The sequence below is a fragment of the Papio anubis genome, chromosome 4 (genome assembly GCF_008728515.1).
Source record: "Papio anubis isolate 15944 chromosome 4, Panubis1.0, whole genome shotgun sequence".
Classification (NCBI taxonomy): Eukaryota; Metazoa; Chordata; class Mammalia; order Primates; family Cercopithecidae; genus Papio; species Papio anubis.
The window spans coordinates 20,640,237-20,658,255 of record NC_044979.1 but is presented as its reverse complement, the minus strand read 5'-3'; the positions used below and the strand labels follow the sequence as shown (position 1 = coordinate 20,658,255).

At 45.0% G+C, this 18,019-nt stretch overlaps 1 protein-coding gene and 1 long non-coding RNA gene across 4 annotated transcripts in view; one reads left to right on the top strand and one right to left on the bottom strand.

Moving 5' to 3' along the window:
- The window catches only part of CREB3L2 (cAMP responsive element binding protein 3 like 2), a 129,582-nt gene extending 114,554 nt beyond the window's left edge, over positions 1-15,028 (bottom strand). For 2 of the 3 annotated variants that reach the window (XR_004183110.1, XM_003896651.5), the window contains exon 1: positions 14,537-15,028. Coding sequence is in view for 1 of the 3 variants with exons in the window: in XM_003896651.5 (XP_003896700.1) it covers positions 14,537-14,638 (102 nt within the window). In the remaining 2 variants the exon portion in view is untranslated. Of the gene's footprint in view, positions 1-905; positions 1,460-14,536 lie in introns of those variants that run through there. The other variant, XM_009203937.4, reaches the window with a different exon arrangement.
- A 208-nt stretch (positions 15,029-15,236) lies between these two features.
- On the top strand, positions 15,237-17,798 carry LOC108585177. The gene is made up of 2 exons (XR_002521198.2): positions 15,237-15,323; positions 17,500-17,798. It is a non-coding gene; the product is annotated as an uncharacterized LOC108585177 (long non-coding RNA).
- Positions 17,799-18,019: the final 221 nt, after the last annotated feature.

The following is an 18,019-nucleotide window of genomic DNA, read 5'->3' as shown; positions in this document are numbered from 1 at the left end:
AGGGTGGTGTACGGTGGCACAATCATGGCTCACTGTAGCCTCAACCTCCTGGGCTCAGGCGATCCTCCCACCCCAGTCTCCTGCAAGTAGCTGGGACTATAGGCGTAAGCCACCATACCTTTCTCCATCTTTTGTTAAAAGTTTTTAACAGGCTGGGCGCGGTGGCTCAAGCCTGTAATCCCAGCACTTTGGGAGGCCGAGACGGGCGGATCACGAGGTCAGGAGATCGAGACCATCCTGGCGAACATGGTGAAACCCTGTCTCTACTAAAAAATACAAAAAACTAGCCAGGTGAGGTGGCGGGCGCCTGTAGTCCCAGCTACGGGGGAGGCTGAGGCAGGAGAATGGCGTAAACCTGGGAGGCGGAGCTTGCAGTGAGCTGAGATCCGGCCACTGCACTCCAGCCTGGGTGACAGAGCGAGACTCCATCTCAAAAAAAAAAAAAAAAAAAAAAAAAAGTTTTTAACACAGGTGGTTCAAACTCACAAGACATTTTCTCATTGACATAATGTGATTTAAAAAATCATCTGTTTCCCACTCAGGCCTCAGAAATCCACTTAATTCACCACAGAGCTAAACTGTGGAGTGAATCCTAAACTCTGTGTCTCCTTCCAAGAGCCTGCTCTGCTCTGGGCTGTGAAGGGTGGCCCTTTCCTCCCTGTGCAGTCCGAGGCAGAATTCTCCCTCCTCTCCACCCACCTCTGTCTTCAGTACTCACATGCCCGACCTCAGGCCCAGCTGAAGGGCTTCCTCCTCCCACCCCTGTTCCTCGTGTCCCTGGGAGGCCCGAGGGCCATGACAGGAACAGAGATTCAGTGAAGCAGAGTGCAAAGGCAGAATCCAGAATCCAGCCATGGCACATGGGAGACACAGGAAGGGAGCAGGGATGTGTCCAGCCAGAGCACCTTTGCGGGTCCTGAAACCTGGGCATTGCTAGCAGCTGCTCATTTTCTGTGAAGCTACAATTATTTACTTAATGTTCCTTTTACAGGCTCATATTCTTATTACAAAGCCATTTGTCCTCACCTGTCCTTATTATTATGTCATACAAAAATGGAACCAATCAGGGCTTGTTTCTATGTTTCTACCACTTGAGTATTGTTGATGCCTCTGTGATCAAACTCATCTTCGGCATTCAGTGGATCCACCTGATACTTCCTTGGTGGAAGAGGCAGAAGAATAAAGAGAGGAAAAGACTCACACCTTGGAGTCCTGTGGTGAATCCCAACACTCTTGAGCAGGTGTAATGAGAACGAAGGCTACCCTTTTGCAAAGCCCCAAAACTGAGAACTGCAAATGACACAGTCACAAAACAGACACAGGCACCAACTCCATCCAGCCGATGGGAAGGACATCCAGAGATAGATGGACTTATCTGGAGAGAAGAATGAAGAAAGGACCCTCAGAGGCCAGGCTCAGTGGCTCACGCCCATAATCCCAACACTTTGAGAAGTGGAGGGAGCAGGATGGCTTGAGCTCAGGAGTTCGAGATCAGCCTGGGCAACACAGCAAGAAAGCAAGAGAAACAGAGAGAGAAGGAAGGAAGGAAAAAAAGGAAGGAAGGAAGAAGGGAAGGGAAGGGAATGGAGAAAGAAAGAAGAAAAGAAAGAGAGAAAGAAAGGACCCTCATAAAACTACACAGGCACCAATGAACCAGTGATGGTCCCCAGTGCCAATTTTGAAGACTGATATTAATCTTGTTCCAAAAAAATCAAAAAAGGCAGTGCTGTGTTCTACACTTTGTCCATTTACTCTGACCTCCTGGCCTGCAGTTCGTGCTGTCACCTGGAAACCAGGCCTCTCCTTCCCAGCAGAATGCCACATCCCATGCACACAGGTCTGCCACAGAGAAGACCTGTGGCTGCGCAGACACAGACACCACCCTGAGCTAACATGCTAGTAAGTCCTTGGGGGACTCAGCGGTCAGCTGAATAGCACACTCAACCTTTATTTGTACTGACCACTCTGTAGCAACTCTCCCCTATTTTGGAGCCTATGATGGAATTTTCCTGGCTTTTCTCCACTTTTTTTTATTATTCTTCTTCTTTCTGGGTTCTATCTGTAGGGTCTTCTCCCTGGCCAATCCTTCCGGTGCCCCCAGGGTTCCACACTCAGCCCTTCTCTCACACTCCTCCCTCTCACTCTAACCTTTCTGGACTATCTTATACGGATTATTGGCTTCACTAATCCCTCACCAGGATCCTAACACCCAAATCTACATCTCCAGTCCAGACATTTCTCCAGAACTCCAGACCCAAGTTTCCAAATGCCTTTTAGGTGTCGCTCCTGTGAATGTTCTGCAAGTACATCAGAATTACTGTGCCTGAAAGTGAACTCATTATCTTCTCTGCCAAACTCATCCTCCCTCCAAATATTCCCATTCGAGGTCAATGGCAACACCGTCAACTCAGCCTGCCAAGCCAGAAAACAGGAAGTCTCCCATAGCCCTCGTGCCCTGTAATCACATCTCCAGTCTAGCCTCCTCTATCCTCTCTTGAATTCATCTACTCCTCCCTGTTGGGTTCAGGCCCTCATGGCATCCTGTTCTACTTCATGGATGAAATAGCCAGCCAGAACATCAACTTGCCACTATCAATTCTGCCGTCCAGTCCATCCTTTCGAAAATACATTTCTGCTCCTGTCCGGTATCTCTTGTTAAAAGCCTCTCACCTTCCTGCTTACAAAAGAATGTCTAAGTCATTTGCCAAGCACGCAAACCTCTCATGATCTTGTGATATCTCCCAAGACTCCCCATACAGCACCCTACTCTCAAACTACATAAAATGACTTCAGATTCCCAGGATCAGTCATGACTTTTTACACGTTCCTATTCTGTACCTGCTGTTCCCACTGCCTGGTGAACTCCTATGCATACTTCGGAACCCTTTGTAAATATCACTTGCTCCTCCATGAAGTGCTCCCCAACTCTTCACCCCCTTCAGATTTGTCATTCCATCCTCTTTGCTACAGATATACTTTGAACACAGCTCTCATGCAAAACATATATCAGGCATTTAATGACTTATAATTCAATGACGTGTTTATACATCTTCCTTCCTACTCTACTTGGAAAGCCACAGGTCAAGAATGTTTATCCCCTGCCTAGAACATGCACATGTTTAGACAAGCAGCTCATTAAGTTCCTCGAATTGGAGGAAGGACCAGCTCTGTGAGAGGTTTCCCCAGGATGCACGCAGACAGGATGCGAGGGAAGGAAGGAGTTAATGGCTGAACCTTTAAAACTCTGTGATTGGTAACCTTGGATTTAAATTTCATTTTAACACAATTGGCCACTGAGAAAGCATTTTCATCACAAATCCTATTTCCTCCAAGTTTTCTAAAAACGTCACCCTATCAGTTTGAATCCTGCAAGCTCTTTCTCAGCCAAAAGGAATTTCCCTTTAAACAAAAACTGTTCAGACATTTCCAAGATATGAAATGTGAAAAACCAGGATTTTCCACTCAGACAACTAGGAAACTGTTTGCAAATTTTTTTTTCCCCAGACTCCTTTTATTTGCCAAGGAGTCTGAAGAGATTTTCTAATGTTAAAAAAAAGTTTCCTACCTCTGTGTCTCTCTGTTTTTCCATTCTTTATTTTGTCTGGGTTTCACTTAAACAAAGTTTTAAGTCAGAAAACAGAGACCACAAAATGCAAAACTACACCTGCCCGTTGAATTGCCCAAATGAAATACACAATCCACCAAATGCTGCTGGTGCTGCTGTCGTCGTCGCTGTTGTTGTTTTAAATAGCTTTCTGTTTGTTTGTTTTTGTTTTTGCTTTTTTTTGTTTTGTTTTTTTGAGACGGAGACTCGCTGTCTCGCAGGCTAGAATGCAGTGGCGCGATCTTGGCTCATGGCAAGCTCCGCCTCCCGGGTTCACGCCATTCTCCTCCCTCAGCCTCTTGAGTAGCTGGAACTACAGGCGCCCGCTACCACGGTCAGCTAATTTTTTTTTTTTTTTTGTATTTTCAGTAGACACAGGGTTTCACCATGTCAGCCAGGATGGTCTCGATCTCCTGACCTCGTGATCCGCCAGCCCCAGCCTCCCGAAGTGCTGGGATTACAGGCGTGAGCCACCATGCCCGGCCTTAAATAGCTTATTTTTTAAAGAATCTTCAGTGGTAGGGGCATAACACAGGTAATACCTGTGGGATTTTGAGATCATGTAACAAAAATGTAGAATTTACAAAGTGATCACCAAAGATATGAAGTAAATTGTACTGTGATGAGTTCATACATCAAAAGGCATGGCCGAGCACAGTGGCTCACGCCTGGAATCCTAGCATTTTAGGAGGCCAAGGTGGGTGGATCACTTGAGGCTAGGAGTTTCAGACCAGCCTAGCCAACATGGCGAAACTCTGCCTTTACTAAAAATACAAAAAATTAGCCAGGCGTGGTGGTGGGCACCTGTAATCCCAGCTACTCGGGAGGCTAAGGCACAAGAATCGCTTGAACCCGGGACGTGGAGGTTGCAGTGAGCCAAGATCATGCCACTGCACTTTAGCCTGGGCAATAGAGCGAGACTCTTGTCTCAAAAAAAAAAAAAAAAAAAAAGGCTTTATCCTCCAAAGAAAAACTCTCTTCCAAGAACTACCATTGATAATTCTAACAAAAATCAGGCATTAAAATATGGATGGTTCAGAATAACCCATCTCAATTCTTTAAAAAAAAAATCCCCAAAGTAATATCAGACACCTACACCAGAATAGAGCAACTCAAAAGCAGGCAATTCAACATGAGGCAACTGTAGCTGAGCCCCAGAGCTGCTGTACACACAAGAGGAAAATATGGTACGTGATCTAAAACGTTATGTCTCACTTTTGAATTGGCCTTCCACACAGTCGAAAAGATTAGACCTACCCCCACAGGATGCCACAGAGGGTTTCCCAAGCCAAAGTACAAGCAAAACACAGCCTGTCTCTAATGAGTGACACTGACTGTAGAAGCAGCTGATTCCCAGGAATGACCCATGAGCTCCTCTTGGGTTTACACTGCAAGAGAGCTGAGTCACTAAACATTCCCTGAGATAAATGGGTGCAGCGATAAGAAGGATCAACGTCCCAGCTCTTCTTTGAAACACATCAAGAAACATACGAAAATTCAAGGGTTACCCAGCCAGAGCTGTGCTGCTGTTCATGTGGACCTCGCAGGTTTGAGTCAGACTCCAAAGATCTGCTTTTCATCAAAAGACAAATAGCAAGTATAAAAAACTGAGAACCAGTTGCACCGAAGTTTATAGCGGAGGCCAGGGGAACATACAGAGAGAAGAGAAGGCCAAGTACCAAACACTCACATTTCACAGGTGGTATGGAAGCCAGAGGAGGAAGAACTAAGCTTGCCAGAGTGTCATGGAAGCCAAAGCAAAAACGAGTTATGAGGCAATCCTGTGGTCAGTATTGCCAAATAATCCCATGAGGCCCTGCAGGTAAGGACAGAGAAATGACTATTGGATTTAGCAGCTAGGGAGAGGTTGAGCAGTAGGACCCAGGGGGCAGAGGATACAGGGTAGAGACTAAGGAAATGGAGGCCATAGCTGGTGACCACGCACTTGAGAAAACCTGGCAGTAAACAAGAGAAAAGAAATGAGTAAGAGGGAGCATCTGGCAAACATGTGTTCAAGGCAGAGGCCTGTGTTTACAGCAGAAGAGGAGAGGAAATAAAGATGCATGAGAGAGAATAATGACAGGCTCTCTCCACTTTCTGAATGATGTCAGACTCCCAAGGTTGGGACACTTCGTTCCCAAAGAGAAGACATGTGACTTAGGGGATAGATTGGAAAAGTACTTCTATTACGGGTCAGGCAGTGACATGCAAAGAAACTGAAATCCACATAGGTGAAGTAATGTACCCAAGGTCACCAGAGAGCCTATGTCCCTCAACACCAAAATGGTCTGCCTTGAGAGCCCACCCTTTCCACTATGCCATCAACTCGACTCCCACTGGAAACAGGGACTGTCACTCAATCACCCCATGCCCATCTTGTTCTCTAATCAAAACAAGAAAAGATATTGACACAGAATTACCCAAGTCACTCTTATACTGAATTTTCACATTTGCAAAACCATTTACAAGAATCCAAAATTTATTTGTTTGTTCATTTATTTATTTATTTTGAGACAGGGTCTCGCTCTGTTGCCCAATCCGGAGTGTAGTGGCGTGATCACAGCTCACTGTAAACTCAACCTCCTGGGCTCAAGCGATCCTCCTGCCCCAGCCTCTGAAAGTGCTAGGATTACAAGCATGGGCCACCACATCCTGCCCAGAGTTTTTAAAATATATAAAAAGAGGCCAGAGCCACCCAGCTTATCCATTTTCCAGGACTGCCTCACTCTACTTAACTATGCATCAAGCACTTATGATTGGGCATCCTGCACTTGACTAAGGACCATGAGGGTATAGAAGAGACAGTGATGTCTCCTGTCCTCAAGGAACTTGTGCTGAGCAAATCTCTCTACTGCTCTACGTCTCACATTCCCCATAGATAAAATGGCCCGTCTTCTCCCATGTGCCTCATGAATAACCTATACAATTCGATTCAGGGAAAAATCAAGATCCCTTAGCACTTCATTGGGAAGGGCCAGAGAGCATCTACTGAGCAGGGAAAAGGAGAAATAGGCTCAAGGTTGATCCAGAGACAGTGGGTCTCATCATTTCCTTTCCATCCTAATTCCACAGGGGCAGAAAACATGGGCAGCACTCCCTCATTCATGAGATCACTCACTTGAACAATTCAGATGCCCTGCAACCATAGGCCTCAACCCTACCAAATGCCCAGCTAAGGCTTAAGGCTATTTGCCCCAAGAGAGTCACCAGACAGGATGGAGCCATGTCAGGCTGAGGCCAGCAGTTTAAGCTGCAGACAGGCACATGTGGCCGCATCAATATTTGAACAACCATATGCAACTGGAAAAATAGCTTATTTGAAAAATGGCATTTAGCTTTCTACCTGCTGTCGATCCCAAACAGAACAAACCATTCTTGTCCTGCATGGTAAGCATGATTACAGGCTCAGCTAGCTACCTCCAGCCCTGGTATTCTACTCTGCTGCCAAGAGTCCAGATAATGCAGTTAATTCTACATCTCCTAGTTAGTGAGTCAAGACGTAGCCATAATCTCCTCCGGGCTCCCACCCCACCCTGAATAGCCTTTGCCTGGACTTTCAAGAGGCTATTTCTACATTTATAGTCTTCCTTCACTGGGCACTGGTAGCATAGCTAAATAACATTCTTAGAACTTTGCTGGGCCGGACATGATAGCTCATGCCTATAATCCTAGCACTTTGGGAGGCCGAGGCAGAGGATCCCTTGAGCCGAGTAGTTCAACACCAGCCTAGGCAACAGAAGGAGACCCTGTCTCTATTTAAAAACAAAAAACAAAAGAACTTTGCAAATGGCCCAGTACTTGGGTTTACTGTTTTACGCCCAGGGCAAATTACTGTGAATTTTAAATTTTCTAGTTGCTAGCCCAGGTTCATGAGAAAAGAAACATACCTTTTGACTAAGGAAAGAACTGTTAACTCAGACTGTTTTACTAATGATCCCAATGGTCATGCTGGTTGACTCTCCAATATCTCTTCCATCCCCATATGATTAATCTAAGCTGATGACATAAATCCCATTCTCCTTTCCAGCCATATGCTTAAGAATGGTCATGTGGCCCAATCCTTACCAATAAAGCTTTAAGAAAAAGAAGCTAGTGGGCTACTAAGAAAAGTTTCTTCCATTCTAAAAAAGGGACACAAGAAAGAGACAACTTATCTTCTTCCTCTGGAGGTTGTCATTTTGAACATAACACCTATGACTCCTGTGTCCATCACACATCCAACCTGAGGATGAAAGCTGCACATGGGTGGAACCAAGGTCCATGGGGACACTGAGGAACTGCTGAATCAGCCAAACAAGGAGCTCTATTTGGTTTTTTTTGTTTGTTTTGTTTTGTTTTGTTTTTGAGACAGAGTCTCACTCTGTCACCTAGGCTGGAGTGCAGTGACATGATCTTGGCTCACCGCAACCTCCCCTCCAAGTTCAAGAGATTCTCCTGCCTCAGCCTCCTGAGTAGCTGGGATTACAGGCGCCTGCCACAGCGCCTGGCTAATTTTTGTATTTTTAGTAGAGACAGGGTTTCACCATCTTGGCATGGCTGGTCTTGAACTCCTGACCTTGTGATCCACCTGCCTCAGCCTCCTAAAGTTCTGGGATTACAGGTGTCAGCCACCGCGCCCGGCCAGGGGCTCTATTTAAAAACCTCTTGCAACATGAGATAATTTACTTACTATATGAGCCAATCTGAATCCATTTTCAGTTATTTCCAGCTGCAAACATTGTAATGAATTCAATTATTAATCTAGATTCTATACCTTATAACTCCTTCAAAAGCAATGTCACATCACAGATCCCTATTTCCACTGAACACTATAACTCAGGGATCTTTCGAGAAGGAGGACAAATATAAAACTCTGTACTGCCCTCTCATCTTTCAGGACTGTGCCTATGTCTACCGCCTCCCAACCAATGTTACTACCATGAGAACAATTTCAGAGACAATAAAATCATCGGTTAAAGATTTTTTGCTAAGCCAATGGAAATCCTTTAGATCACAGACAAATTAGCAACATATAAACAAGGCTGCCTTATGAATAAGAGCCACATTATGAAATGATGGAGGGGCAGTGAGGGTTCCTCTCCCATTCCCCAAATAGTCCCCCACTACTACCTATACCTAGCTATCGCCCTAGGTTCTCCAAGTAAAGATTCACCCTTTTGACCTGAAGTAATTATTGTTAAATATAAATGCCCATTTCGGGGTAACATGTTAAATCTTACTAATACTTAAATTTCTAGTGTAAGCTTATCAAATCTTTCCTGACAGCAAAATTTGAAGAGAGGAAATTGGAAAGAGAACATTACAGTGAACACTTGATGTCTGAGAAAGGAGGGGAACACAAAAGGGGTGAGCATGTTGAAAGGTACCCCAAGGGTCTGGAAAAATTATACTTACTTCCCAATTCTGTCTCCCGTTAGAACTCATTACATTTATTCAGCTTGGGGAGGTCTTGTGATCATAAGTAATGCCATTCTCAGCCAACGAGGACCCGGGTCCCCCTTCAGAACCTGGCGTGGGGCCAAGCCTAGGAGGTGACTCCAAAGTGGAACATCAAACCAAAAGCTTCAAGATCGCATTGAAATCATATCACTCTCCGGGCCAGGCAGGAGGAAGAGGAAACCACACAGTCTGTGAGATCAGCCAAGTCCTTTTCAGCACTCAGTAAGACATGGAAGCCAGATGGCCTTTCCATCTGGACCAGGCAGGTCGGATATTCCCCCAACTCCCTACCTACCACTGTCTGGGACCAGTAGTTTCACTTGAAGAACCAACCAGATATAAAACTGTAGTAGCATAACCAGCAAATGATTTTACAAATAACTTGGCTTTATAGGAATTCTGCATTTTAAACAAGCAGAACTTCTGTTGTTACTTTCACAAAAACTTAGTTTTTATTATACACTTTTTTAAAAGGATATAATCATGGCAAAAATTGCAAAAATTGTTTTATTTTCCAGATGGCTAAACTGAGATAGAAGAAAGACAGAACATTATCAAGATCTTGACATTTATCATAGGCAACCCCCCTGCCGACCTCTCCCCCTAAAGCCTCTTTCCACAGGGCCTTCCCACTTCTCCTGTTCTTCACCCAAGGCCTCCACCAACCTTGAGTGGCATTGAGTTTCTATATACTCAAGCTATATACTGAAGTATATATTCTACATACTGAAGCTCCCTTTTCCCCAGAAGAACACTTGGTTGAAAATTACCTCTAGTTCAGTTTTACATGGTGCCCACAAGTTGTACTTCTTCCATTTTCTAGACACAGTCAAGAGACAAAAATTTGAATAGTACCAACGGGTGTAGTGCGTAGACATGCTTCCCTTCATCTCTTGACTTCCACTTCCCCAAGCCACTTTCCCAAAAATTATCCATTTCTTGAGCATCCTTCCAGATACAGTTCATACATACATAAAATACATTTTAAAATTTATAGATTATTTTGCTCTTTAAATTGCAAAAGGGGGCTGAGCACAGTGGCTCACACCTGTAATCCCAGCACTTTGGGAGGCCAAGGCAAGAGGGTCCCTTAAATCCAGGAGTTGGAGACCAACCTGGGCAACATACTGAGATCCCGTTTCTACCAAAAAAAAAAAAAAAGAAAAAAAAAAATTAGCTAGGCATGGTGGCACACACTGATACTCCCAGCTACTCTGGAGGCTGAGGTGGGAGGATCACTTGAGCCTGTAAGGTTTAGCTTGCAGTGAGCCATGATTGAGCAACTGCACTCTAGTCTGGGTGACAGAAAAAGACCCATCTCAAAAATAAAATAAAATAAAAGTAAAGTAAAAAATAAACTACAAAAACACAGATAATTCCCAGAAAGTAATTTTCAGAGAATCTTACAGGAATACAATACAAATGGCAGAAATGTCCAACATACAGGCAGGTTTGGGGAAAGAGGCAAGGTTTCTTCTCACGGTGGTACCAAACCCCAAGAGATATTCTCCTGATTTTTAGATCTGCCATCTTTCCTGAACCAATTTTAGCCTGTATTCCATCTTGAAGCAACAGTTCTCCTAAAATCAGTACTCACTGAATTAAAATAACATTTCATCATCTGTATGGAAACAATTTTTTTTTTTTTTTTGAGACGGAGTCTTGCTCTGTCTCCCAGGCTGGAGTGCTGTGGCCGGATCTCAGCTCACTGCAAGCTCCACCTCCCGGGTTCCCGCCATTCTCCTGCCTCAGCCTCCCGAGTAGCTGGGACTACAGGCGCCCGCCACCTCGCCCGGCTAGTTTTTTGTGTTTTTTAGTAGAGACGGGGTTTCACCGTGTTAGCCAGGATGGTCTCGATCTCCTGACCTCGTGATCCGCCCGTCTCGGCCTCCCAAAGTGCTGGGATTACAGGCTTGAGCCACCGCGCCCGGCCGGAAACAATTTTTTAAGCTTCAAGAGGAAGCCCAGAGTTTTAGCAATTCAGGATCTAATGATCAATCCACCTTTGCCCTATCCATATGCTTCATTATTTTGTACACTTTGAACCTGTCTGCCTTTGTCCTTGTAGACCAAGATGTCTTCATAACTAACCAAATGGAAAAAAACAAAACAAAACAAAACACTGCTCCTAATGGCTAACAGAAGGCTCCTGAGAAACATTATAATCTCAGCCTTGGGCAACAAACTTGAACATTCTAAATTGTTTAAATCAAGTATGCGACAGGTTTGCTAAAACAGAGCATTAGCAATCATGCATGTAGTAATTAAATCCCTAGTAAGAGCAACAAAAGTGATCTCACTAGGAAGGCTTGGTGGCTGCCACTGTCAGCCTCATTTAAACATTAGCTGCTTTCAGGCTCAGCAGTTCCTATATTCCAGTCATTCTCTTCCAACCTCTTACTCAGTTCCTTCTCTTTAAGTCAGGATTCTTCATTCAGACAGCCTGATGGGCAAGTACTTGGAGGCAGGCAGACAACGGGTTTGAATCCGGGTTCTATCACTAAATAGCTGTGGGAACTGAACCAAGTGCTTAAACTCACTAAGCCTCATTTTTCTCATATGTAAAATAAAAGTAATAAGAACGGCTTATTTCATTGGGTCATTACAAGGGTTAAATGGCATAATCTTTGTAAAGCACTAGACACAATGTCTTTCAGCAGGACCAGCTACGGAATGTGTGAAACCCAGTGCAAAATGAAAATGTAAGGTCCCCTGTTCAAAAAGAATTCAGATTTTCAAGATGGTGACAGCAGAGCATCGAACCAAGTGTGGACCCCATGGCACTGCATGGGTGGCAGGCCATGTGGTCAGCCCTGCCTTTCAGATGATAAACACTCAATAGATGGTAGCTGTCATCATCTCTTACCACCCTCGCACCTCACCCTCCCCTCAGGCTCTCTTCCACTTGGAAAGTTTTACTAAATCATTCCAAAAACAGGCACTGGTGTCTCAGAAGCACCCGGAGTTTATAAGACAAGTAACTCACCAAAATGAGTAATCTAAAATACATGATATTAACACAGGCTCATGAAAATGCATATCTACCTTAGGCCTTTGCTCTAGTTTTTCATCCTGCTGAGCTAACACTCTTACCTCCTTCCAATTTTTGTTCAGATCCATTTTCTATGGGAAGCTTGCTCTGATCACTCAGTTCAATCCCATACTTTGCTCTTCTTCCACCCTGTGTTCTCTATCCCCCTCACCTTGTTCTGCTTATACGTGTTCCATAGCATTTATTTCATCCAATATAATCACTTCTTTATTATGTTTATTGTTTATGTTCCCCTACACACACACACACACACACACACACGCACGCACACACACGCGCGCGAATATGAGCTTCTAGAGGTCAGGGATTTCTGTCTGCTTCTGTTCACTCATGTTCCCAAGTGCTTTATATATTCCACAAATAGTAATCAAAAGAACAAATATCTCTTTGACTGAATGCATAATCAGGCCATCCTTTTTCCACATAAAGATTCAGCTGGAGTAACAAACAGCTCTGCCCCTGGATATCTAACAGAGTTCAGGAAACAGATGGGAAAGTTATCTATCTCCCCACCTCTTCCAAACGTCCCTTAGTTTGAGAGAAATATAACCCAATCATCTGTACTGCTAAACCAATACCTCTTTCAACAGTAATTCATATGCACAGTTTGTTGCACTGACTTGCAGCAATGATAAGCAGCATTTTATAGGAATGAGCTGTTCACAACAGACATGTACCTAAGTGGAGGACATAATAAGCATTTTTAAAAAATAGAATTAAAAGAAAACTAATCACACATTCCTGCTTTATCACAATGACAGAAAAACTGGGCTGTTAATATCAAAGCAAATGTAAGGTCTCTACTCCCTGAAACTGTGCATAAAGATGTTAGTCAGAGCCAGTCCAAGCAGTTCTTCCTGGAGTGAATGCCACAGTCACAGGTAGCATCTCGCACCCTTCCCTGTGAACTCACAAATGCAAGCTACGGGCTCAAACAACAGCAAGGTAGATGCCTGTGCGTAATTCATCCCACCAGCTGAAAGACAACCCCCTAACTGTAGCATTGCAGCTGTTGGATGAGACACTGTCACAGCAAAAGATTGATACTTTAAGAACAAAAGAGAAGGGCTGCCCCTCTGCATATGGATAAAATGTAGCCTGTCAGCAGAAACTCCTGGAGCACCCAATCATCAAAACATATTTGAGGACCAACATACTCCAAGTCCTTTACTGAGGACAGGAAGCACATCTGGGAACCCAACCCCCACGCTGCCCGCATGGTGTCCCCAGGACAGGCTCAGCAAGCAAAGCCCAGAAGATCACACTGAACATCTGGCTTTTGCCCCAGCATGAACTACCACTCCCTCTCAGCCCTGCACTCTGCATTTTTTTTAAACAAGCCACTCTCAGCCGCCACAAATACTTTGGTGGGAATCAGCAGGGAGGCCCTCATTCCTTGTCCCAAAATAACGTCAGCCAGAGGCAAAGGCCAAAGAGGTGGAGCCTGCAGGCCATTTTGCAGAAGTTTCAAATATCCTGGTACTGACCCCATTAAAAAAGGGTGAAGGGGAAGCAGCCAAGCCTCTAGTGGTTTTCTCATTAGTGTTCCCCCTCACCCCAGCCCCACCACCATTACAAACGTCTGCATGGATAAGAATCAAACAAAGAGATCTCGCATAAAGTTCTATGATCAGTACTGGCCATTGGAAACAAAATAACATTTTGCAAACTTAATACCAAAAAGTTGACATTAAAAACTTTAAAAGAAATGTGCGTGCTCTGGGACAGCCTAACCCCCAAAGAGATCTCTGAGGCATTAGTAGAAGAGCGAACAAGCAACTGGTGAGCTGTCCCACCTTCCCCAGAGCCTGTCTTAAATATGCAACTGTCTCAGATTTTCCATACTCCTCTGCTGGTTTTTCCTCTGAAGAGGGAGGAAGGAGACTTCTTGGTCGTACAGTTTAAGAAGGCAAATAAAGCCGCCTTTCTCCTTAACGTAGGGGAGCCCTTTCAACACACACACACACACACACACACACACGTGTACTTTTTAAAACATAAATATGAAAGAAGAGGGAGGGAGAGAGAATACGAGACAGATGAAAAGGAAATGCTACTTAATCTTGTCCAGTTTTTGAAAACCTCAAAAAAAAAAAAAATCAATAGGCAGAGGCATGTTATTCTCAAAACACACACTCCTCCCGCATTACAGTACTGTTAGCAACAGCAAATGATGTTACAGATGGAAAAAGCCTCAGGGAAAAAAAGCATGAATTGTTAAAGGAATACAAAGTGGCATTACTCTCACAAGAAGTGCAAAGGGGCCAGTTGCCCTCCTTCATCTGCTCAGACATTAAAGTACACCTCGCCCAGGACCTCTTGACTCTGGCCATGCCCTGCCCCAAACCCTGCCTTCCCGGGTCCCAGGACTCCAGCTGCTCCTCGCGTGACAACACTTCCCCGCTTTGAAAGCCCTCCTGCCCCGCCCGCCGGGTCCTCACCGTGTGGTACATGAGGGCCTCGCCGTCCCCGGGCTCTGACAGCTCGCTCAGCTTGCGGTCCCACTGCAGCACGCCCTGCTCCCCGCTCTCCAGCACCTCCATGGCGGTGCGGGCCGCGCTGGGCCGAGGATGCTAAGCGCAGAGGGGACGCGCAGAGCTGCCTCGGACCGGCGAGGTTCCTCTCTTTCCGCGTGTGCGTGCGTGTGTGCGCGCGCGTGTGTGTAGATTTGCACTTGGAAGGTAAACGTCTGCTCTTCTGCCGGAGAGAGGATGGCTAAGCGCTCCCGTCCGGTGTCCTCGGAGATCCGGGAATCCCCAGGGACACGGGCCGGACCAAAGGCTGCCGAGGCTAAAGCGGGATGTGCATCCAAAATGAAGGCAGGAGACCCACTCTCATCCCAGGAAAATCCCTTCGCCGCAAACCCACTTGCCGCTACAGCTCCAGACACAAACTTTGAGACACCCCAGGGCTCCTAGGCTCTGCTCCAGGACCCAGCTGCGGCCGCACCTCCCTCCCAGGCTTGACCAATCGGATATCCGTCTTGCCCAACAGACCCAATCAGAAGTCTCACTCTCGGTCTTGTCCCGCCCCCCAAAGGCAGAGGCCGCGGGAAGTCTCCGCCCACGCCTTGGAAAGTAGCCAGGGAGTGTCTGTGACGTCACCGAGGAACTCCTCCTGCCTGAGCGCAGCCCGCTGACGGCTGTCGCCTACAGCGGACCAATAGAGGGCTTGGGTTCGGAAGTGATGGACTGGAGGCTTGACTAATGGGAAAAGGGCGTCTGAAAGGTACAGCCAATGAAATAGCGACAAGAATACATTTTGTAAAACGGGGAGGGTGAGCTTAGTCTTGCTGAGAATCCTCAGAAATTAGCCAGCGCGCCGACAGGGGGCGCGAGAGTTGCTGCGCGGGGGACTTACACATTTTCAGGTACTTTAGTTCATTTGGATCTCTCGGAATTTTTTTAATGGATTACATATTATACAAAAATCCAAATATTCCTCATGCACATAAATTTATATTAGTGCAGCTCTAGCAAATTGTCATTGTTCTTCACCTTTTTCGCCCATTTTCTGCTGGGTTCTTCTATTTTTTATGGACTTCACTTATTGTATTTTTTTCTTTCATCTGCTTGGTAAGAGTCAATGGCATGCTTTTCCAGGTCCTACAGAAGTGAGCCCAGTCCTTGAATTCATAGAGCTTTTATCTCAGAGGAGTCAGGCAATAAACAAAGAAATAAACATTTAAATTCAGAAAGTGGAAATTGCTATAATGAAAAATAAAAGCAGGAAAACAGGATGTGTCAAGATCGATGCTATTTTACGTGCTGATCAGGGAAGTTCTTCCTAAAGGAAATGAGATTTCGGGAGAAGCTGGTGTTCCCATGACTGCTGGGGAGGCCAGTGTGGCTGCAGCAGAGGTGCTTGGCAGGGAGGGGTGGGAAAGGCCGGAAAGGTGAGCCAGGGCCAGAGCACCAGGCCCACCTCCTAGAATAGGGAAGAGATGGCCTGTTCTAAAGGAATTCCCCCAACACTGTGATTCTTCCTCCTTTTTGATTCCAAAAAAAAAAAAAGAAGCCCTTGAAAATATAGTTTACCTATGTTAAATATAAAAGTAGGTCTTTACCAGTTAGCTCTAGAAGTTTCTTACAATGGCACATTCAAGTATTAGCTATTGTGTTGTCTCCTTGGCAAGTATTTTTTGGCGGTTGGGGACAAAAGTCTTTGAACTCTATGTTGTCTTTAAAGCAGCAGTTTATCATATAAACTATTCCATCTGTCTGGCTGGTCCTATCTTCTGGGGTCTTTCGAGATTTTTTTTTTTTTTTTTGAGACAGTCTCACTCAGTCACCCAGGCTAGAGTGCAGTGGCACGATCTCAGTTCACTGCAGTCTCCACCTCCTGGGCTCAAGCAGTTCTCCTGCCTCAGCCTCCCGTGTAGCTTGGACCACAGATGTGCACCACCACACCCGGCTAATTTTTTAATTTTTTGTGGAGACAAGATCTCACTTTGTTGCCCGGGGTGGCCTCAAACTCCTGAGCTCAAGCAGTCCTCTTTCCTGAGTCTCCCAAAGTGCTGAGATTTAAGGCATGAGCCACCACACCCAGCTTTTGAGATTATTTTAATGCTTAAATAGAAGCTCTAGTTTATGGGCACACACCTTCCTTATATAATAGTTTTCTCATTTTTCTCTTAGGTTCTTGGTTTTTCTTTTCCAGCCAGGTATCCCCTTCACCACATTCTTTCCATAGATCGCTCTTTCCATTTTTAGAGGCCTTTCTTATTTTTTTAATCTGGCACTCAATGTACAATGGGATTACATCCACATAAACCCATCATAAATCGAAAATATCATAAGTCAAAAATGCATCTAATATACCTAACCTATCAAACATTATAGCTTAGCCTAGTCTACCCTACATGTGCTCAAAACACTTATATGAGCCTACAGTTGGACCAAATCATCTGGCAACACAGTACTAGTTTACTGTCATGATTGTGTGGCTGACTGGGAGCTATGGCTCCCTTGCACCAAGAGAGAATACAATATCGCGTATTGCTAGCCTGGGAAAAGATCAAAATTCGAAACTCAAAGTACAGCTTCTACTGAATGCGTATCTCTTTCACACCATCATAAAATCAGAAAACCATAAGTCATCAGTCAGGAACCATCTGTACATCTTCCTTAATGTAGGAATACAGACATTTATCTGTGAAGCATTTCTGCTTTTGACAAAGTCTAATCCTGCTTATGCCCCCATGTAGTAGCCAGTTTCCAAGATGGCATCTAGTGATCCCACTTCCTGGTGCTCACACTCTTGTGTAATTCCTCCTCTTGAGTCTGGGCTAGACCTGAGGACTTTCTTCTAACAGAAAGAATATGCCAAAAGTGAGAGGATGTCAAAAAGATTATGGCTCCTGACTTGCTTTTTTTCTCTTCCTCTCTTGCTTGCCTGCTCTAAGAGAAGCCAGCTGCCATGCCATGAACTGCAATATGAAAAGGCCAATGTAGCAAGGATGTGTCCAGCCAACAGCCAGTAAGGATCTGAGGCCCTCAGTCCAACAACCTATGAGCAACTGAATTCCGCTAATAAACATGTAAGTGAACACAGAAGTGGGTCCTTCCCCAGGCGAGCCTTCATATGTCCACAGATCCAGCCAAGACTTTGACTGCAGCCTTGTGAGAGCCCCTAAGCCAGAGGACCCAGCTAAGCCACGCTCAACTTCTTGACCTGTCAGGTAATAAATGTATGTTGTTTTAAGCCACTAGGTTTTTCCTTTGTAAAATATGTATTATGATCATTGGCACCCTAAATAGTTTGGTTAAACTTACCTGTAATCTATTAATAACATCACAATCCCTCATGGTGAGTTTCTCCAGCCTCCTTTGTTTCACGTATACTTCTCTGTTAAATGTACACACAACTTCTTACCAGTCTGTCTTCCTGTTTTGCATTTTCAAAACTAAATTATTTCCCTTTTC